The sequence below is a fragment of the Nelumbo nucifera genome, chromosome 2 (genome assembly GCF_055504915.1).
Source record: "Nelumbo nucifera cultivar China Antique chromosome 2, China Antique-T2T, whole genome shotgun sequence".
NCBI classification, from domain to species: Eukaryota; Viridiplantae; Streptophyta; class Magnoliopsida; order Proteales; family Nelumbonaceae; genus Nelumbo; species Nelumbo nucifera.
The window spans coordinates 126,780-150,443 of NC_142650.1; the positions used below are offsets into that span (position 1 = coordinate 126,780).

The window sequence follows — 23,664 nt, forward strand, 5'->3', positions numbered from 1 at the left end:
TAAATGGGAGGCAAGAAAACCCTAGAATGACACCAGATCTAGGGTTATAGGTTGATCAAATCAGCCAATTGAGAGAAATATGTGATTTACCAACACATCAGGCGTCTTCTTCAAGAACAAGGAGGTATCTTGTGTTGATCGAAACAGTCCTTAAAAAAACTCCCAAACCAGAAGAGCTTGAGAGAACCCTTCAATCTGGAGAGAAAAACTCAAATCACAGGCTGATGTCCAGAAAAAAGTTGCAGTCCAAAGAAGGAAACAGTATAGTGTTGCCACCCCAAGAAGAAGATCAATACTCCTTCAAAAACTTTACCAAATCAGATGTTGTTTGTAGGTGGAATAGATCAGGTCTACACAACACCAGATCTGAAGTCCAAAGTTGTTGCAGTCCAAGAAAGGAAACTGTACAGTGTTGCCGCCCCAAGAAGAAGATCAGAACTCCTTCGAAAACTTCACCAAATCAAATGTTGTTTGTAGGGAGAATAGATCAGGTCTATTGATCAAAAAAAAAGAATAGATCAGGTCTAGGTGACACCAGATCTGAAGTTTGAAATCGAACCAATGTCTCCCAAGAGAGATCTAATGAAATCTCTCCTACTGGTTGCATAAGGAAGAAAGAACAGAAAAGGGTTGATCAAAACAGCCCTAATACGACAGGATTACTGCTTCTAGTGAGGTTCAAGAGAGAGAAAATAGATCAGAGAGCAACCTCCTCTGATACCATGTCAACACTCTTGGTTGACTAGAGAAAAGAACAAGAATAATCTTAGAGGTGTCAAGAATGTATGACCCCCACCTCGAGTCTTATATATTAAAAGATATGTATAATTGCAATAATGCCCATATAGGGCTGAAAGAGAAAAGAAGAATAAAATGTAAAATTAATATACAACAGAGACTATACTAATAAGATACATCAAATTATAGAGTCTCCACAGTATCATATCGATATCGTTAGTGTCTGGCACAGGATACGCTACGATTGGAGATGTATCCTGCCAGTCATGCGTATCGGGTCAATACGGGCATGTATCGGTCTATATCATACTGTATCAGCTGATACACATTGATACGAACCGATATAGTACGATATGCTACCAGCAACACGCAAACGCGCATGCTCTTCTACTGAAAAAAAAAAAAAAAAACAGTTGCAAAGATTCGAACCTGCGTCAAGAAGAGAAAGCTTAACGTCCGCACCTATAAGCCACTACGCCATTCCATCTTTTGTGTTCAAAAATAAATGAATAAAAACCTTATTTCTTTATTACTTAAATGCAATTCAAATAAATAATACATATTACGGTTAGCAACTAAAAACTAAAAAAGTAATATTTAAAATCAGTATTTTATAAAATAATAGGAATAAATAATATATCAAATCCACATTTATATCAAAATATTATTTGAATATCAAAAAAATTATAAATATATAATATTAATAAGAGAATAATTATTTTAGTACTTAAAATTTATAAATTTTCACATGATATATATATATATTAATTTACATTACATAAAATCATAATTATTACTTAGAAAATAAAAACATTGTTTACAAAATATTCAAGAATATAATCTTAAATTGAATCTATCAAATCTACTAATCTACATTTATACCAAAAAAATGATTTCTAATTATAAAATTATAGGAATAAAAATATAATAATGGAATAATCATTTTAAAAGTTAAAAATTATGAATTTGCATATGAAATGTATCTTAGAAATTTTAATAGATTTGATATATTTTAAAAAAATATGAATTTGCATATGAATTTAATATTCGGTTGACCTCTTTGTTAATGTAAAGAAGTAAAAATAGTAAAATCGAAAATAATTGATATAATAATTAAAACATAATAGGAAAATATGTTATGCATTTTGGACTCTTGATTGATACATTATCAATAAAATTGTATGATATCTATGCACCATATTATATTAATTGTAATATATTTTTTTCATATACATCATTAAAATATATATTTTCTATTTATTTATACATAATTTATGGTTATTTGACCTTAAATTTAATATTATTAATGTATTATGAAATTTTTATGTGTTTCCGTAGTGTATCCATATTTTTCGTCCATATCCATGTGTTTCCAAAGCATATCCATATCCATATCCAAGTTGTCTGATACGATACTCGTTACCAATACTTTAATCCTTGCCTACAGTAATTTTATTTGGTATAATTTGCAGCCCAATCCTATTTGTTCTAAATTTAGACAGATTCTTATTCACATTGGATTGAGAGAAGCATTGGAGTAACCTACTCTTTAGAGCATTACCTAGGATCACATCCGACCATTTGCCTATTTCAATTTTTAAGGAAGATTTTCGGTAGAAGAGGCCTAACACTATTCAGGTTTGAGAATATGTGGTTATGTGCAAATGAATTTACAGAAGAGGTCAAGGAATGGTAGGAGGAGAATAATCCAAGGGCTAATTGGAAAGGTATGAAGTTCCACCGGAAACTAAAGGAACTCAAAGCCAAAATTAAGGAGTGGAACATTGATATAGGAGATAACTCAAAGCCAAAACCAAGGCTGCTCTCCTTTATGAATTTTATCTATATTAATAAAGCTTTCATTGATTTTACTGTTCAAAAAAATTAAGGAGTGGAACATCCATCAATTCAGGAGACTAAAGAGGAAATAAGAGAAAACTAGTAGGATTGAAGAAAGGTGGCCTTTAAGGAGACAATTGGAAGACTTGTTGTTTTGGAGACAAAAATCAAGGAATAAATTGGCTTCAGGAGGCAAATGGGAAGATGAGGAAAAAATGTCTCCAAATTGGTGGTGGGGATGTTACTCTGACTCGTCATAATGAGATCGCCCGAGCCTTTGTGGGTCATTTTAAGTCAATCTTTAGGAGATCCCTGGATGGAAGAGTGTGGCTTAATGGTTTAGATTGGCCTAAACTGACTAAAAATTCTAAGGTTTGGTTGGAAAGGAGTTTTGAGATTGAGATCAAAGAGATTATGTTTTCTATGGATAGATCTAAAGCCCCTGATCCAAATAGTTTTACGATGGCTTTTTACTAAGATTGCTAGGAAGTATTTAAAGATGATCTACAAAAAGTCTTCAGTGAATCTTTTGGGAGAGATGTAATCAATTCAGGCTTAATTACACATCTATTGCCTTAATCCCTAAAAAACTGATGTTGTGCACCCAAAGGATTACAAACCAATCAGTTTGATAAATAGTTTGTACAAAATCATTGCTAAGGTGCTTTCTTAGAGAACTAGTGTTGTATTACATTCCTTGATCTCACAGTCCCAAGGGGTCGTTGGTAAGGATAGGCAAATTATTGATTAGATCTTAATTACTAATGAATGTATTGAAGAAATAAAGAGATCAAGAAGGAAGGGATTGCTAAGGTGCTTTTTTGAAGAATTAGTGTTGCATTACCTTCCTTGATCTCACCGTCCCATGGGGCCTTTGTTAAGGATAGGCAAATTATTGACTAGATTTTATTTGCCAATGAATGTTTTGAAGAAATAAAGAGATCAAGAAGGAAGGGATTGATCTATAAATTGGATATGGAAAAGGCTTATGATCTGGTCAACTAGGGCTTTTTGGTGGAAGTAATGAAAATTTTGGTTTCGGTGATAGATGCTGCAATTGGATCTTAGCATGTATTAGGACATGTCATTACTCGATTTTGGTCAATGGAACTGTGGTGGATCACTTCAAGGCTAGAAGGGAATAAGGCAATGGGACCCCCTTTCCCCATTCTTGTTCACACTAATTGCAAAAGTTCTTGGGAGATTGATCTCTAGGGTTGATCCTAGGAATTTAGTGAGGGGTTTGAAAATTGGGAAAGAGGAAATTCCTATCACCCACCTACAATTTTGTTTTGTGATGGAAATGATACGAGATGGGTGAGAAATTTAAAGATGATAGTGTTGATTTTTGAAAGAATATCGAATTTGAAAATGATAGTGTTGTCTTATGGTCAACATGGAGAATATACATGTTTTTGAAGGGGCAGAGTTGTTGGAATGCAAGGTAGACCACTTGCTTTTGAACTATTTGGGTTTACATCTGGGGGATAATCCAAGTGGAAGCTACTTTTGAAACCCAATAGTCGAGATTTTCTAAAAGATTGGATTCTTGGAGGAAAAGCTACTTGTCCTTGGGGGGTAGGATAACTTCAATTAGATCCACTCTAGCAAATTTGTCAATTAACTTCTTGTCTAACTTTAGAATTGTAGGAGGGATTAGCAAGTAGATAGAAAAGATTATGAGGGGTTTTTTGTTGGAACTAGGGGAGGAGAAAAAAGACCACAAAGTTAGTTGAGAGGTGGTTAGAAGAAGTAAGAAGTTTGGTGGGCTATGACTGAAGAATTTTCAAGAAAAGAATGCAGCTTTACTAGTTAAATGGTTGTAGAGATTGCCAATTGACAGGGATAAGTTGTGGGAGAAGGTTTAGTATTCGTGGACTTGGAGCTAATGGTTGGGATGTTGGTGTGCTGGGCAGGGCTACAAGAGCTTCCCCTTGGAAGTTTATCCATGCCATCCTTTATTCTTACCATTTGTCAAGTATAAGCCTTGCTTTGGTAATCTTGTTAAATTCTTGGAGCATCTATGGTTGGGTAATTTAACTTTTGAAGAGCAGTTTCCTTCAATTTATGCAACATCTAACCAAAGGGACGAACCTATTACTTCATTTATAACTCCTTCCAGTTCTTCTTCTGGATATGTTTGGGATCTGGGCCAAAGGAGAGGTTTAAGGGACTGTGAGGTCAACAGTGTTCTTACCTTGAACCAAATTCTTAAGGGAGTGTGTATTTGGATCCCTCAAGAAGTGACTACCAAATCTGGACTGTCTCCTCATCGGGTACCTTCACCTGTGTTTCTTTCTTTATATCCCTAACTCAGCCAAATGATAGTCGGGCCAACTTTTGCAGTTAATGAGGCTCGGAGTAAGCCTATTCTGCCTAGAATTGGTGGCTTTGGCTATGAAGGATTCTTGATAGGGTTAATACATGCAATCTACTCCAAGGGAAAAGACCTAACTGGTGTCTTCTCTATAAGGATAATGGGGAGTCTTCCCATCACTTATTAATCTCCTGCCCTTTTGTATCTCCAATTTGGGAATGGTTTCATTCCTTATTTAGGTGCAGATGGAATCCCCACCAAACATACAAAGCTTGTTTGATCCTACCTTTGTTAGCTAACAAAAAAGAAGGGGCGGGATTTTATGGAGTACAAGAGCAACTATGTGCAGAAAAAATAAATCAGAGACTATTTGCAGAAAAAGAAAGAGGTAGAGAAGCTCTAATTGAAGCAAATACAACCAGGGTGATCCATCAGGTGAAGAGTTAGAAAATCTTTGAAGGAGTCTCTTTTATAAGGATAAAAAGAAATTTCATTAAACTGAAAAAAGGGAGTACATCTCAAAACCAATGGTTGTCAAATTGACAAACCAGATACACACTAGGAATCAAATTGAAAAGTTGTAAGGAATTACTGATAGAAGGGATTATGATAAAAGTGATCTCATGGGTAAAATCAATGGGTTTGTTCTCAAACTTTACTGTGCATGATATAATCAGGAACTGGAGGACTGTAGCATCCTCGTCATTAGCAAAATAAGGTGTTAAGAAGCTGGGATCCTCCTCCTGAATCTGGATTCCTCAAATTAAACTTTGATGGGAGCAGCTTTGGCAACCCGGGTGTGGCTGGAATTGGTGGGTCATAAGAGATGACATGGGGAAGGTAGTGGGGCTGTATTCGAGCCCTATTGAATGGGGAGACTCCATTACAGCTGAACTAAAAGCAGTGGTCTTTGGAATACAAAAAGTCATGGAAATAGGTGTGAGAAAGCTGGTTGTAGAAGGCGACTCCAAAGTAATTATAAGCTGGCTAAAGCAGAATGGAAAGACTCCATGGGTGTTCAGAAATGAGATCAAGAAACTTTATCACATTACCAAGAACATGCAGTTATTATTTCAGTGGACTCCAAGAGCAGCAAATGGGTTTGCGGACCAGCTAGTGAAGCAAGGGGCTAATAGGGAACATTGTTTTTGGGCTCAGTTGTAAGGATGTAAAGCAAAACCTTAGGTGGAATCTTAAAGGATAATGGGGTAGCCGAGGCTACTCAAGTTCTGTACTAATTCTCATATCATTTTCTTAATAAAATTACTTTTACTGATAAAAAAAAAAAAAAAAACAGAAAATGAATCATTGTTACAAGGCTGTAAAAAGGTGTTCCAAAATCTCTCCAACAGATCAGCTTTGGTTACTTGATCAAAGCCTGGAAGTCTAAGAGCCCAGTCTGAAATCAGGTTGCTCACTGCTGCTACCAGATATTCAATACTTTTTGACTTGTCCTCAAAAACCCTTCTGTTTCTCTCTTTCCATATAGACCAACATACTACAAATGGAACACAGCTCCAAAGAATTCTAGCTTTCTTGCTTCCTCTGAGTTTTGGCCATTTGGAGAAAATCTCTGCTGGAAACAATGGTTGGAAGACACTCACTCCAAACAAAAAGGAGAAGAACTTCCAAATGAAGTTTGCTACACTGCATGAGAAGAACAAGTGAAGGATTGTTTCTTCCTTCTGTTTACATAAGTAGCAACAGTTTGCCAACTGTTATCCCCTAGACTTAAGGTGGTCTGAAGTGAGAATATTGTCATGCGCCACCAGCCAGGCAAAGTGGAGGGAAGTCGTTGATTCTGCTCCATTGAAAGTTGTTACAAGGCCGTCCTGGACTCCTCCAGCCAATGGATTTTTCAAGCTGAATTTTGATGGTAGTAGTGAAGGTAATCCAGGACCATCAAGCATAGGAAGCACTTTCAAAGATGAGGATGACATAATTAGGGCTCTTTCTCTGGGCCTATTGGAGTAGGTGGCTCTTTGAGAGGTGAAGTCTTTGTTGTTATGGAAGGAATTCAGAAAGCCAAGGAATTAAATATTTCTAAGCTGATAATAGAAGGGGACTCAAAGCTTGTTATTGGTTGGCTTCAAAAGGAGATGGGATAGTGGGATTACATAAATGAAAAAAAAAAAGGGAAGTTCAGGTATCTGACACAAGGATTGGAAATTCAGCTGCATTGGATTAAGAGAGATGCTAACTGTTTGGCCGGAGCATTGGCTAAGCAAGGGGTGGGAAGAAGCAATTTTTTCTGGGCTATGTTTTAATTTATTTCATTCAAAATTTGGGGGGAGCTAAGAGAGATTATATCCCCTCTCCTCTCTATAATTTCTTTAATTTTCTTTAATGAAATTCATTCAGTTATTGATCAAAAAAAGAGAAAGCCTTGAGGAATTTGAGAGGAGGAAGAAGGAAGAGAGGATAAAGAAAGTTGTAATTGGAAGAGGAGAGATTTGGGACAAGGATGGTGACAGGCAGGAGGAATTGTTCGAGGGGGAGGATTAGGGAGAAGACCATTATAGGTTTTGCTTGGCTTTGGAATAGGTGGAGGTGGGTGGAGTTGTTGGGAGATATGGTGCTATTCAGTCTGTCTCTATTAGAGTATTGTAGTTTGAGGTCTTTGGTTATAAGTTGTGCCTTAGTGTATTTCTCTTTCTCTTCGGTTATAAATTATCACCTTCCTTTTTGTATTCTCTCTTTCATTTTAATGAAACTCTTTTTATCTTTCAAAAAAAAATATTGCAATAGAGCAGCTCATCTGGCTACCCAACAAGGTCTCAAGGAATCAAAGTTTTTTCTTGGAGACTTTCCAGCCCGGTTGGGGGATATATTATAGCAGAGGACTGCCACATCTTGCAAGCTTTTATTTCCTAGTCTGTGTTCTTTTGTTGAGACAGATCTTTGGTTGTTGTTTCAGCCTTGGTTGTTGTCTTGTTTTCCGGTGGCTGTTTTTCTTTCCGTTCCTCGTTGTTCATTTCTCTTCTGCTTTAATGAATTACCTTTTAACCAAAAGAAATGTGGTATTAACAAAACATGCTTTGACAAATTTGTTTCCTAAGTCTAGATCAAGTACTAGTAAGCACAACTCCAGCCCTAGTGAGGCCTGAATCGCTTTTTGTGTTTTAAACACTGGTTACTGGGGGTTTAGAACAAAACCTCTGTTTTTCCGTGCACAGAGCTGCTATGTCATAAATGCCTCTACTTGTAAGCAACCTGGAAGGAAAAATAGAGACATCAGATATATGGCAGGATATCTTAAATGGGTATTTTATAACAAATAGATATTAGAATTTTAAACCATCCAAACACTTTTTGTCCCTTTTAATCTTTCCTGAAACAATGTTACAGTTTAATGACTTCAATCAGAACTCCAAGGTACTGGACAGCATATCCTTGACCATTAAAAAAAAAAGAAAAAAAAAAGGAAACTTTCATTCCAAAAAGGAAGGATGTAAAAGCATTTGCACAATACAAAAATCCCCTTCCCAATCCTGATTTATGTAAAAGAATGTGAAAGGAATTGCATTAATCAAAGGGACAACCTGACTGTCCACACAATCCTGATCATATAAAATCCCCTTCCCAATCCTGATCATATAAAATTTCAAGTTTTCTATATGACTGTCCACACACCTTATGATCTTCTTAACTATCATCTGACCAATTCCCAGTCCTCTTAGTGAAGGGACAACCTGAAAGGAACTGAATTCCATGATAAATCCAATTGGAAAATATGTCTTGAATCCTAAATTACCTTATAGAAGGTAACACAAAGATTAGTAGACCAAAAATAGTAATTATGAAATTTAATTAACATTCTGGGGGATTAGAGAGATTGCTATAATTCTCACCTAAGAAAACCACACATAATTTTCTGAAAGCGCATGATCTTCAAATAGATGTCAATGGTTTTCGGTGAATGTAAATCACTACCAACAGAAAAAACAACATCGAATCATTTCACAGAAGGGTACAAAATGATTAACGAGAAGGGTCAAAATGGTGCCTTGAGAAGAAAATGCTCCAAGCTGATAAGAATGTCGGATTGAGACTTCAAGTATTTTAAATCGATAGAGTATATTGAGGCTCCAATTCCAGCAAAACAACGTTTGTACATAGTTCTACCAAAAAAATATATTAAGCCTGACTTATTCTATCAATCCCCTAACCAAAGGATCCGAAGTAATCAAGCAAACAGTTGTATCTTTAGAAGGATGGCCTTAGATATCCTCCTAAAGCCTAAAGATGTTACTATTACAACCCTTTACCATACCACAATTAAGAGGGGCCATGACTGAACAGACTATAAAATGGTTACCTAAACCGATATCCGATGGATCTCCGAATTCAAGTTCCAATGCAACGATCGGCCAAAACAACCAATTCTAAGCCAAAAGTGAAGTACTATTCACAAACAAGAAAAAAAAACGAACAAGGCCGGAACCCAAAAAAAGGACACAGTAGCGAGAGAGAGAGAGAGAGAGAGAGAGTACATAGCATGTAAATTTAATACGACCAAACGTCTAAATGATAACACTCGTTACTCGTATGTAGTGAAACGGAAAATACAAATAATCCCCTTAAAATAAAATTCCATATAATGGAATCAAGAACCGTTCTCGTACCATGACATCGTAGATTGAAGCTGTCAATCCATTATCAGAAACTGCCCGGCCAAAACCGACCAAACGACCGTTGGATTCCGTCACTGGAGTTGCTCTCTCGAACAGTTGTCCGAACACAAATCCTAATCTCCTGATAGTGGAGCCGTCTGTCGGGGGATCCCCATAAGAGAACTCCGGTTTGCAGAATACGGAGACTACAACGGAACTGTGAGAGAGAGCAATTCTGAGCTTGCTGATATCGACAACTTCAACCCGGCCATCGGGGTTGAGGTTCGGGAATCTGTGGCACGAGATATTGCAGGAACTGAATAACTCCCTAAGGTGAACGAGATTAATGTGAGATGGATTGGTGGAGATGAAAATGGGAGGTCGGACTCTCTCCCTCTTCTGGGTTTTCCCTGTCGATGCACATATTTGCAGAGTTGAACCAGCGCGAACGCCGCGTACAGATATTGCCATGAAACCGACGCGAAGTAGCAAACCCCAGGAGAAGCAGGGAATCGGATTGGGTAATGTACAAGTACTGTTTACATGCACTTTGGGTAAAGTTTGGGCACCGGAATTAGGAAGCACATCGTCACATCGATGAGCACTTCGATTAATATTCTCGTAACCGTCAAAAGTGATTTTTAATGTTTTTGAAGGGAGAAATTACAGTTTACTATCCTGAACTTTGCGGGTACTGTCAAAGTTAGTAACTGAATTTTCAAATGTGTCACTTCAGTATCAAAACTTTAAAAAAGAAGTGTATGGTCCCCAACGTTAATCGACTGTAATCTTTTTTGTTGAAAATGTCGAAATTATCTTTTACAAAAGATATCGTTCATTGCCTTCTACTTTGAGATTTAGGTGTTTGAAATTTTAGATTCTAAAGTTATTGTGCTACCATTAATCTGAAATACATTTTTATCTAATTATTTCTTTGTTTTTGGTTATTGTTTCCTTTTATTTTATTTCATATTTTTTTCTCTTTTTATTTGAAGATAACGGATTCAATCTCAATCTCAAGGTAGAAGATAATGAACAATGTCTTCTTTTAAAAAATAATTTTAATATTTTCAATAGATAACTAAGGATCAATTAACAGCAAGACTAACTTGACACTTTTTTAAAATTTAAGTACTATAGTGACACATTTGAACATAAACATTTCTAACAAGAACATCACTCAGCAGTCACCACTTAAACATAAACATTTCTAACAAAAAAAAAAACATATATAATCATTTCTTGTAGTTGCAAAGATCTCCAACGCAAAAAAGTTATTATTTGAACATTTCAACAAAGAATGCAGGATAGGATGGACACACATAAGCATTAAATCTTCGATTGATAGAGGAACAAAAATTTGGGATTTGGAGTTCGAGAACAACATTTCTGACAACATGGTGCTCCTCTTCATGAACATCACCAACATCGTGAAAACACACTAGCCGCAACATCAGCCTTACCCATGTCCAAAGAAATAGTACCAATGATGGCTTAGTAAACACCAGAAAGGACCGATGCAGAGTAGAGTATGTTTTCCTTTAAATTCTCACCCATCACCATTTTGTCCAACTCAACTCTAACCCCAACTCATCAAAGGTAGCAAAGAGATGCTAAAGTTTGAATGATGTTGATACACCAAATGGCTAAAGCTCTGTAGTTTTCTCCAGATATAAGGGGTGGGTCATGGCGGGACGAAAATATTCAATGTTCTTAAACTAATATTTGCAGGGAAAAGAAAAACCAAAACAAATTAGATGAGCTTTACGAGGAAAAAACAAGGACCGAGAGATACATATTTAGGAGTTTGGTTTAAGGTTTTGATAATCAAGAGAACTTTGTTACAAACTGTAAGACATTTTTTAAATAGTCCAACCTAAGGAAGGGTATACAATAAGAAGGTGGTGAGAGAAGAAGAAATGTGAAATAGTGAGAAAATGGAATTATATCTTGCAAATGGCTTCTGCCCCTAGGTGAAAATTGAAGAGAACAATTTTATTGTCAATGATTTCTGCCCTTGTGTCACAAATGACTCTTTCACCGCGCCATCAAGCACCTACCGTCGTGCCATCAGAGTGCCTATAGCGTACCTTCATGGTGTTATCATGTGTGTCATGGGTGGGCTATGTATGTGTCTTGTAAGGGGGGACCGCCAATGGCATTATTGTAATTACTTAGTATGATTTTCCACTCTTTTGATGTTTTCTTTTGTCACTCCCCCAAAAACTTAACGTACTCTTTGAGGGGAGGTAAGTAGTCGAGTGAATCAGTAGCGTATAAAGGTTAAGCACGAGATCCCCTCGACACTAAACTGTGTGCTTGTGCTTGTCATCTATTAATGCAATATAAATAGCCTTTTGCTAATTCGTATGCCATCTTGTTGCCTTTTTGTGTGTGTTTGCTTTGTTGCTTAAGCTTATTCGCCCCATTCGAGTGCCGCACAGGGCCTCAACGATTAACCCCATGATAGTTGGTATCAGAGCAAGAGCTCCTTCCTAATTATTCGACCCGTGATGCGAGTGACAGCATGAAGCACAACAAAGACATCATGGAGGAGATTGAGCATGGACTCTCCACATCCCATGAGCCCGATGATGCACCCGCCAACGACATCGGCAAGGACAAGGAACTGAAGCCCAGCAAACGTGAGAAATCTTCCAACAAGCATGCAACCATTGACTTGTGCATGCTACATTGCAAAGCCACCGTAGGTGAGATGCAAGAATCGATAGGCGAGCTGCATCAAAACATGGAAGCCATGGATAGTACATTGGTTGAGATGGAAGGTCGCCTGAGTGGAGTTGTGGACGAGGTCCGTGACATAATCAATGGCACGCTCAAGGAAATTTGCAACACTACGTGCTAATAATAAGCAAGCTCATCCAACTCGCAGGTCCAAGACAATATTGACAGTTTTCAAGCCCAACTCAATGAGATGAAGAAAAAATGGGCAATGTGGAGAAGAACCATCTCCATATCAATGGTTGTCTAGACCCAATTAGATGAAATGAAAGCGGAGTGGGTCTCAATGAAGTCAGCCGCGTGTGACTCCTTCGACGTCCAAGCTCAACTAGAGGAAATCAAAGCTGAATGTGCAATCCTGAAGAGGGCCATCGCCAATCAAGCCAGCACCTCATTTGGACATATTCCCTCCCACATCAAGATTAGGGAGCCAACACCCTATTCAGGTACTCGCAATGCACGGGAGCTTGACAACTTCTTGTGGAAAATGGAACAGTACCTTGCCACAACCAATGTGACTGACGAAACGACTCAGGTGCGTACTGCTACTATGCATTTGACTGATGTCGCTATGTTGTGGTGGCATAGAAAGTGTGTTGACATAGAACGTGGTACGTGTGCTATTCGTACCTGGGCTGACTTTAAGCGAAAGCTGAAGAGACAGTTCTACCTAGAAAACGTGGAGTACCTCACTCATCGCAAGATGAAAGACTCTCAAGCATTGCGACTCGCTCCATGAATATGTCAAAGAATTTTCAGCCCTCACATTGGAAGTCACCGATATGTCAGACAATGACTTATTGTTCAACTTCATGGATGGCCTAAAGCCTTGTGCCGAGCTCGAGCTCCAACGACAAAATGTTCAAGACCTTGCCTCCATCATGGCCGTGGCCAAACAACATAGTGAACTGAGACTGTCGGATGATGAAGGAAGCAGACCAGCCAGCCTGCGTACCACACATTCGAGTGGGGGAGATAGACAACCAAGTCCCCCAAAGGAGAAGCAACCCTTCAACCACAAACCAGTCGAGCACCACAAAGGGAAGCAGCCACAAGGAAGTCGAAGCTACTACAACAACAGATATCAAGGGAGACCTAGCCGTCCTCCCACTTGCTACATTTGTGGGGAGGAGCACTTGACCAAGAATTGCCCAAAGCGAGAGAAGTTGAATGCCTTCATTACCAAACTAAGTGATGATGAGCAGAGTGATGGGGAACGGAGTACCCAGGCGCCAAGAGTGGGCGCCCTCCAACTTTTCAAAGCAGCCTTAGCGGGACTGAGGCATAATGACATATGCCTTAGCGGGAGCCCGCCTCAGTCAAGAGAGGACTGAGGCATAATGACATATGCCTTAGCGGGAGGCCAACCAAGGCCCTAGTTGACACAGGGGCCACTCACAATTTTATCTCCACTGTAAAGGCCAAGAGACTTAACTTGGCCATTTCAAAAGAGCCTGGCTTGCTCAAAGCTATTAGCACAGGTGCAAAACCCATTGAAGGCATGGCTCGTCGAGTAAGACTTTGAGTCGCCACCTGGGACAAGGAGATCGATCTCTCCGTAGTACCCATGGATGACTTTAATGTTGTCCTGGGCATGGACTTTTTGACACAGGCAAGAGCTGCACCAGCACCTCATCTAAACGCCTTGCTGATCAAGGACGAGTCGTCACCCTGTATGGTCAAAATGATTGTTTCAGCTGATACCAAGAAGAAACAAGTCTTAGCCCTTCAGCTCCAACATCCAACACCACATCAAGAGACGTCAAAGGACTCGACAGCAGCAACCAAGGACACTACCACCAGACATGATCATGCCAACTCCAACAAGAAGACAGCGCCACAGCAGCAACGACATCAATAGAAGCCACATCCGCAACAGAAGCCTCATATGCCCTTAACTGATGGGCCCAACAGAAGACCCAAGGCCATGTCCAATTTCGCCCACATCTACTACCACAACCAACGAGGAGAGCGAGTGCGACCCAAGCCATTTAGGAACCACTTTCGCACCATTCCTTAGGCTAAATCTCGTAGTAGCCCTGTGAGTCACCATTGGGGAAAAATTCATAGGAACCAACACCCCAACAATCAAAAATACCATTTTGACCCCTACTTGGCCCAAACCTTCCCTATAGCCAAGCTGAATTAGCCACTAACATACCTTGAGGTCGCCAGGAAAGGACTTAGCCATAGGAAACCCCAACAGAACAAGCCAACCCAACCATGCCACCAAAATATACACCTCGGCCTTAGACGACAGCCGGTTCGTGGAACAGCAGAAGAACCTTCCTTCCGCATCAGTGACTCTAAGGGACTAGTCGAAGCCGATCTCCAAGGACATAGGTCGAATTGAGCGGGGGATACTGTCACAAGTGACTCTTTCACCATGCCATCAAGCACTTACCATCGTGCCACCAGAGTGCCTACAACGTGCCTTCATGGTGTCATCATGTGTGTCATGGGTGGGCTATGTATGTATCTTGTAAGGGGGGATCGCCAATGGCGTTATTGTAACTACTTAGTATGATTTTCCACTCTTTTGATGTTTTCTTTTGTCACTCCCCCAAAAGCTTAACATACTCTTTTAGGGGAGGTAGGTAGTCGAGTGAATCAGTAGCGTGTAAAGGTTACGCACGAGATCCCCTCGACATTGAACTATGTGCTTGTGCTTGCCACATATTAATGCAATACAAATAGCCTTTTGCTAATTCGTGTGCCATCTTGTTGCCTTTTTGTGTGTGTTTGCTTTGTTGCTTAGGCTTACTCACCCCATTCGAGTGCCACACGGAGTCTCAACGATTAACCCTGTGACACCTGGCTAAAGAAGAAAGGGCTAAGGAGTTTGGTTTGCAATGGACTGACTCCTGCCTCTCAAACGGAGAGTATTCAAACTTGATTTTCTTTGCTTTTTCTATTATTTTTAAATTTGAAAATATAAAATATAAAGAACTAACACGGCGAAATTTGCCATTTCATAATATTTTGCACACGAGAACAAGGGTGTCGTGCTTATATGCAATAATATGATTGGAAGTGCACCCTTGCATACACCAAAGCAAGGGCAAGAGATACAAACTCGCGTTTCAAAATATAAAATGTTGCAAGTGGCAAGTGGAATCATTGTTTTTGAGTACTTAAAGTCTTTTGGATATGAATGTAGAACTAAGAAGCTATTAGAAGCTAATACGTGTGTTGATGGGTTGGAAAAAATATATATATATATATATATATACACATACACACTAGTAATCAAGCACATGCATTGCACGTGAGAAAATTTTCTTCAAATTAATTACTTGAATTTTAGATATATCATAGTTAAGATTAAAATTAAAAATTAGCAAAAGTAACAATATAATTAAAAATAAACTTAACTGCTTGTAGTAAATGTGCTTGTGCATTGCACATAGAAATTTTAAATTACAACAACAACAACAACAACAACAACAACAACAATAATAATAATAATAATAATAATAATAATATGTTATTACTATTACTATTAAATTTTGTATTCCATTTTTTTCATAAGTAAAAATATTTTTTATTTACTATGATGAATATAGAACAATAGAAATGTTCCCAAATGTATTTCACAAAATTATGTGCTTTTTTATTTATTGTGTTCTATATTTTTTTAAACATTTATTTATTCAATTATGACATCATAAGTTTCTTTGAAAAGTTGGATCACTGACTCATCATCTAGATAAGAAAATAGTTTTACTTTTAGATTAGTTTTAAATTATATATTTAATCTATGTTACATAAATAATTTTTACTTATCACACTTAATTTTTATTTGATATAATCAATACACAATTTTTATATATTATTTTCATTACTTGTACTTTTTTTATTTTTTAAATATTTAATATTTAACTAACATATCATCTATTAATTCATTTGACACCAAACCACTAACCCACCACCCCAAAAAAAAGTTTGATTTCTAAGTTGACATTAAATTTTGTGTATTTCTACCCTTGATAAAATTATTTCTTAGGTATAACACTTATTTTTGTTCAATATAATGAATGTATAATATTAAAGATGTATATGTGCCCAATTTTTTCTCTATTTCTTTATTTGTATGATTCTTTGTATTTTCTATTTTTGACAAAAAAAATATTATTTGACTATGACATCATTTCATTTATAGGTTGATTTTAAATGTCATTTTCATCAGTAATAAAAATATTCCTTACATTTCATACTTATTCTTGTTCAGTATAATGAATATAAAAATATAAGAGATGTGCCCTTTTTTGTATTAAATATTTTATTTATTTTAATTGCATATTATTTAATTATGGCATTATCTATTAACCCATTTAACGTCAAATGGTTGAATTGCTTACCCACCATCAGAAGGGAAGAAAATGGTTTTGTTTTCAAAATATTTATTTTTATACTATTAAAATTAATGTTATTGGTTTAATTCATATAATTTAATGAGAAGAAAAATATATCTTAAGTGTAGGATTTAATGAGAGAATATACCTTAGATATGAGATTTAATGAGAACGAATAGGAAAATAGTTTTATTTTCAATTGGTTTTAAATTTTACATTCATTTCCACCATTAATAAAAACATTTCTTAATTATCATATTTATTATTGCTTAATATGTTGAATATATGATGTTATAAATATTCCTATTTTTTTAATTTTTAACTTTTTTTTACATTTTATCTATTTTTGATATTATTTAATTGTGATAACATGTGTTAGCCCATTTGACCCAAAATGGTTTAATTTCTTATCACCACCTAGATGAAAACATTATTTTTTTTTCATGTAGATTTTAAAAGTATTAGTTTTTATGTTATTGGAACTATTAATTTATTATGTATGGATTTATTTAATAAAACTTAATGATGAAAAAACAAAAAATGCCTTACCTCTTTATAAATCATTTAATATTATTAATAACCGATTACCCTTTATATATATATAAAAGCAAAAGGTTATATGGCTAATTGACATGCATTTGCCGAATTGAATCTTTTTTTATATAACCTAAATGAATTCTTATAATTTTTCCCTTTTCATGCTTGTAACCATTACCATTACAAATTTAATTAATTACAATGATGCCACTAAGCTTCTACATTTTTCATATTTGTTAAAAAATGATTTTATCTCTCATTTTATTTACAATCAGGCCATGTTGGGCCGTGTTGTTATTTCCTCCCCTATGATACTCTATAGAGTTAGCCCGAGCCTGTACAGGCTTGTGTCGTGTCATGGGTCAGGCTGGTTTGCGGGCCAAGTCTTAGGCTAGGCTAGGCTGGGCCATGACTCAGGCTAATCCATGTTTTTTAAAATTAAAAAAAATAATGAAAAAATTAACATAAATTAAAAAATATTAAAAATATCTCAAAATTTTATTTTATATGAATTTTGATGTATACAATTGTTTATATCTGCAATAATAAAATGAAATAATATAATAAATTTGAAAATAAAAATATATATTATATAATTATTGTATATAATAAATGACCCAAGCCCATGTGGGCCAAGTCTTAGGCCAGGTCGGGCTAAGCCATAAAAATTTAAAAAAATAGTGAAAATTTTAACATAAATTAAACTAAATGGACAAAAAATATCTTAAAATTTTATTTTGTATAAAATTTGATGTATACAATTGAAAATAAAATTATATATATTAATTATTATCGGGCCACAAATTGGGCTAAGCCATGTTTTTATAAATTAAAAAATAGATAATGAATTAAAAAAGATCTTAACATTTTATTTTATATGAATTTTGATGTGTAAAATTGTTTATATATGCAATAAGAAAATGAAATAATATAATAAAATTGAAAGTAAAAGTATATAAACTAATATATTATATAATTATTGTAAATAATTAAAAAAACAGACAAGGAATGTAGCATAAATTAAATAATTCTTAGGCCAGGCTGGGCTACGAACTGGCTAAGCCATGTTTTTTAAAAATAAAAAAAAATAAAAAATGTAGCATAAATTAAAAAAAAAACAGACAGAAATTAAAGAAGATCTTGAAATTTTATTTTAGCCCATGTGGGGTGCCATGCCACGTGCTGGGCTGGTCTGCTAGCCAAGTCTGGCCACGAACCGAGCTAAGCCTATTCATGGGCTCAATCTTGTGTTGATAATACATAAAGTTTTATTTATTTATTTACTTATTTTACTAAATTATTTAATTAGTTGATAATTATATAATCTAACTAATTATAGTTGCTAGCAAAGTAAGACATAGAATCTTGTATATATTTATATATATTTACTCTCTCACTTGATTGTCTATTTATCTAATTTATTTTATAAACTTATTTATTAAATTAAATTAATTATTGTTTAACTATTTACAATTATTCCACTATATAAAACAAAAATACAATGACAAAAGTCATCTCTCCCTCTTTCACTCTCTTGCCCAATGGCCGTGATTGTTTATTTATTGTTTTATTTTATTTTATTAAATATATTATTATCCATAAATTTTTATTTATTTTAAATAGATATTTTTCCAATAAACTTTTAATTACAAATTTACCTTTCTCAATTTTTTCTTATATAATAATTTACCTTTGATAGGCCACTTACCATCATGTTTTACCCTTGCAATGCAGGGCCCCTCTGTATAGTAGAGGTGATTATCTAAATCGTCCTCCTACTCAAGTGCTATTGCTTATGAGGGAAGATCTTTTTGAGTTCCCTCATTGGCGTAGGGGATAGGCTCTATTGTGGTTTGTTTGTTTTTATACTATCTTCTTGAATAAACAAATAGTGAGCATTCTTCCATGGAAAGAGCTAAGCTCAATTAGGTATGCACATGGAACGAATTGGATTCGAATAAGTGTATATCTAAATCCGATATCTGATCTCACAGATTGAATCTGATAAGAATGTTGGATATCCAAATATGATCCAATCCGATTTATTTTTTAATTAATAATTTTTTAAAAGAAAAAAGGAAAAACATAAAACATTCCAATCTAAATTCGACCCAATTTTTAATCAGATCCTTTTGTATAGGGATAATCCAAATTTTAATCAGATCCTATCATTCGATCCAATCTGAACATTCGATATCCAACAAAATAGGATCAAACTTCATAATTACATAGAATCATGATTCAATTCATTTCCACCCTAAGCTCAATGATCTTTTGTAGGGGAGGAGCAAAGTTTTTTTTTTTTTTTTTAATAGAGGCCAAAACTTAATTAAATGGATGAGGATAAGAGAATAAACATGGATGGGGTTGTGGGTGGAGCCTTTTCCTTCTATCCCAAAAAATAATGGATTTGATTTATCTTGATCTAAATAATGCTTTGATCACCTGTTATACGAATTACAATAAAAATATTAAAATATTATTATTCTCATCATTATTTGAAATCGTCACATGCCCATTTACTATATGCTGATGAAGGATAAAAGAAATAACAATCTGCCAGATATGCTTGGATCAGATGGCCACCATAAGCCCAAAAATATATGAAAGTACATTCAGACAAACATTCAGATCTCTTTCCCTTTCTCTCTTGGATCAGTTGGAGTTGAAATAAATCTCTCTCTTCTCTGTCTTCCATTATAATTGTAATTTCCCCGAATCTTAGTACACCACCTTAAATATCAGTCTGATGACACATGACAGGCTTGTTTTCCTTGAAAAAAAACCCTACAAGCCTACAACACATATTTAAAGAACCCAAACCACCTCTCATTTTTATTTGCAGGGTGCGCACTTTTAACAAAAGAAATAAACCTTCTACTTAACAGAACTTAAATTCCTCTTTACAGAAAAACCCATCTATTTTTTCCTATCTTTTTTATTCTTCTTCAACAATACAACTTTTTTCATCCATTCTAAGAGGCATGTCAAGTTTATATACCCACAGCTTCTTATCTGGAAGAGCTATTTCTCCACTAATAAGGAGCACCCCAGACATCGACAGGTACTCTACGAAACCACGAAGTCGTTTTCTTTGTTGTCGGGGTTTCTTTAATTTATCTTTTTCCTATATTTTTCTGAGTAATTTCTTAATTTTGTCTGATTTGCGCATTACTGAATTATATGCCCTGTTTTCTTTTAGTCAGTACTTGGCAGAACTATTAGCTGAACATCAGAAGCTTGGACCTTTTGTGCAAGTTCTTCCGATATGTAACCGACTGTTGAATCAAGGTTTGTACTTTAACTGGTTTTCATGGGTGCTTTTGGATATGGCTTTTCTGTATTTTTTATGGGCGTCTTTGGTTATGAGCTCTGTTTTAATTATTTACATATTCCGTAATAATAATGCCGTTTCTTTATGCATAAGACTTAAATCAGTTTATTGGGTTTGTCTTCACTGATCTTTGGCTGCTTGCGTCGACCCGTTCAGTTTTTGTTTTGAATAATCTGTTCCCAATGTTCATATTGCTTTTAACTCACATATCAAGAAGCAATGGAAATTATGAATTGCGACCAAAGTTTTCATGACATTTGTTTGGTATTTGTGGCTTCCAACTTTCAAATCAGTTTGGAATTGTGTAACCTTATTTGTGGTTTATATTAATCCCATTAACGAAATTGGGAGAAGTTTGTTAAATCAGTTGATCCTTGAAAGGTGCCTAAGTTTATCTCTTGCAGACGATATGGAGTTATCCTTATGACCACGATGAAAACAATAATATTAATTAATGATTTTGGAGATTTCTCAGCTAATGGAAAGTACGACAATTTTCAGAATGCAATATGAGAGATTTGCAGTTGTGCTAAACTTTGTTTGGTGTCAATGCAAGGTAGATTATTGTCACAGATTAATTCCGCATAAAAGTTCAGAAGAATAGAATTAGAGGAAACTAACTAGAATTTACATCATTACAACACTTAAAATCTTTAACCCATTGGTTTGCAGTAACTTTTGTTTTCAAAAACAGTAGGCAGGACGATGATGGAGTAGAAGTTTTTAATGGAAACAAAAATATACAAGTTATTCTACAATCTGATGGAAAAAAGTTATCCTGGAATGGTTTGATGTTCTGGAACTCTTAAGTAGAGGAAACATCCAAGTAGAAGTGTAATCATTGACATGGTGTGATAGAGTTAAAACCAGAAATGTAGAAAATACATGCATTATGTTCTCTCTCCTAAGGCCCCTTTGCTTTCCACAAGTTTGCATTGTTGAGTGAAGACTGTTGCAGTTTCTCCCTCAATGTACCCTTCTTAATCAGATGCAGGAACAGGCTTGCTAAAGTGGCCTAGTCTTGTTTTTTTTTTTCCTTTTCTTTTTTTTGATTAAGTTTTGGACACCTATGTGATTAACTTCTATATCCTCTATATGCTAGATTATTGGACTTGTATTTTATTTAGTTTAGGAGCTTGTATTCTTGGTCAGGGTGTCTAGGTGATAGTAGATTTACTTTAGGAGTTTGTACTCTTGTTGGAGGTAATTTAGTTTCATGGAAGAGTAAGAAACAGACAGTTGTGGCAAGGTCAAGTGCTGAAGCTGAATACAAAGCCATGTCACATGGTGTTTCAGAGCTCCTTTGGATCTGTTCTTATTAGGGGAGATTGGAGTTGAGGCCAAAAAACCTATGATGCTATATTGTGATAATCAAAGAACAATTAACATTACTCACAACCCAGTTCAGCATGATAGGATGAAGCATATAGAAGTGGATAGGCGTTTTATAAGGCAAAGAGTGACATCTGGAGAAGTTTGCTTGCCATATGTTGCATTTGACTTGCAGTTTGCTGATGTTCTTACAAAAGGAGTTGCAAGAAACAAGCTGAAGCATGATCTACGCAAGTTGGGAATGTGTGACATTTATTCCCAATTTGAGGGGGAATGTTGAGTCATGGGTTAATATAACTTGTTTTTATTTACATAGCATTTTTAGGGGGTTATTGGGCCTTAGGCCCATTAGTTTATGTTTTAAGTTAAGAGTGTTTTTTAAGTTCCCACAAGTGGCCGACTTACTAAGGGCATACTTGTCTTTGTACTCTCTTTTATTTATGAGTATATAATCTAATGAAAGGGGCAGTCTGACCTAATTCTAAGCTTCTCCCATTCTCTTTTATCTCTTTCTCAATTGAAACCTTTTCTTCTCTTTTTTTTTTTCTTCTTTCTTTTACAGTTTTTATACCAAAATAGGTTGTCAAAACTTTTTTACTCCACTGATGTGGTGTAGGAATGAAGAGCCTTTTGAGGACCATGGTCATCCAAGTAGTACAGTCCTCAACTTCACGACCGCCACTAATTGTCTTCCCTGTCTTGAGATCCTAAAAGACATAGTATGAAGGATAAAATGTTACTGAACAATGAAGGGTTTGAGTAAGCTTACTTACAGACAAGCGATTAAAGGGAAACTTGGGAACATAAAAAACATAGCATAAACTAAGGTCAGAACTAAGAGATACATTATCGGTATTAGTAATAGCAGAAGAAGAACCATCAGCTAAAGTAACGATTTGAGAGGTATATGGTGGTGACAATGATACAAACATATCTAAGGAGTCAGTCATGTAGTCAGAGGCTCCAGAATCAATTACCTAGGGTGAAGGTGAAGAACTAGAAACAAGGTAAGCGGTACTTGACTTCACAATTGTAGTAGTGGAAGAATTAGAAGAGGCAGACTGGTGAAGCTTTTCATACTCCTCACATGAGATAGAGATTGTGTCTTTATCCTTACCAACATCGGAAGCAGGAGCATCTTCTAAGACTCCCAAAGTCACCTTTCACCATTGCATGGTTAGCCCAGGAAGATGGAGGGCTATAAAGATCATAACAAAAGTTGATTGTGTGACCTTCTCATCCACAATGTGAGTGAGCTGAATCACGACCATTACCACTACGACCACCACCACCTCTTGCACCACCTCCTCGTGCACCTCTAGGCCTACGGTCAAAACCCCTCACATTACCTCCACCTCTACCACACATATTTCTACTAGGAAAATCTCCTTTGGAAACCACCGTGGCTGATCTCTCTAAAGGTAGGGGGTGATCACTATGTGGATTTGAGGCTTTCCTTATGCGGGAGAAAACCTCGGACAAGGATGGAAGATCACTGCTCCCTAAGATTTGGGCCCGTGCTAGTTCAAATTCAGACTTCAACCCAGATAAAAATCTTGCTACATTTAGATGTTCTCTTTGTTTTTGTTAAGTCTTTAAATCAATGGATATGAGTTGATAAAGAGCTCATTCCTTAAGCTTTTTAGAGAAGCATAGTATTCTTCAACACTTTTATCCCTTTGTTGAAGAGAAAAATAGTCTCGGTATAACTGGTAAATTCTTGTGACATTGTTTTGTCCAAAACACAATTGCTTGGCATGGTTCCAAATCTCCTTTGTCGTGTCTAGAAACATAAGGTTCACACTAATGTGATTCTCCATGCTATTCCAGAGGGATGTTATAATTTGGGCATTCTCC

General features: G+C 36.0%; 2 protein-coding genes across 5 annotated transcripts in view; one reads left to right on the top strand and one right to left on the bottom strand.

The window, feature by feature from the left end:
* LOC104588383 (Acyl-CoA N-acyltransferases (NAT) superfamily protein) overlaps nucleotides 1–10,119 on the bottom strand; it is a 28,331-nt gene extending 18,212 nt beyond the window's left edge. The window contains exons 1-4 of one of the 3 annotated variants that reach the window (XM_088898475.1): nucleotides 9,520–9,662; nucleotides 8,746–8,823; nucleotides 8,528–8,596; nucleotides 8,051–8,107 (exon numbers count right to left, since the gene is read on the bottom strand). In XM_088898475.1, the coding sequence (XP_088754601.1) occupies nucleotides 8,051–8,107; nucleotides 8,528–8,596; nucleotides 8,746–8,823; nucleotides 9,520–9,527 (212 nt within the window). In that variant the 5' untranslated portion in view covers nucleotides 9,528–9,662. Of the gene's footprint in view, nucleotides 1–1,786; nucleotides 7,894–8,050; nucleotides 8,108–8,527; nucleotides 8,597–8,745; nucleotides 8,824–9,519 lie in introns of those variants that run through there. The other 2 variants (XM_010246289.3, XM_010246288.3) reach the window with 2 other exon arrangements.
* A 9,648-nt stretch (nucleotides 10,120–19,767) lies between these two features.
* LOC104588381 (KH domain-containing protein At2g38610-like) overlaps nucleotides 19,768–23,664 on the top strand; it is a 44,798-nt gene continuing 40,901 nt past the window's right edge. For both annotated transcript variants that reach the window (XM_010246286.3, XM_010246287.3), the window contains exons 1-2: nucleotides 19,768–20,205; nucleotides 20,344–20,432. In XM_010246286.3, the coding sequence (XP_010244588.1) occupies nucleotides 20,126–20,205; nucleotides 20,344–20,432 (169 nt within the window). In that variant the 5' untranslated portion in view covers nucleotides 19,768–20,125. The remainder of the gene's footprint in view (nucleotides 20,206–20,343; nucleotides 20,433–23,664) is intronic.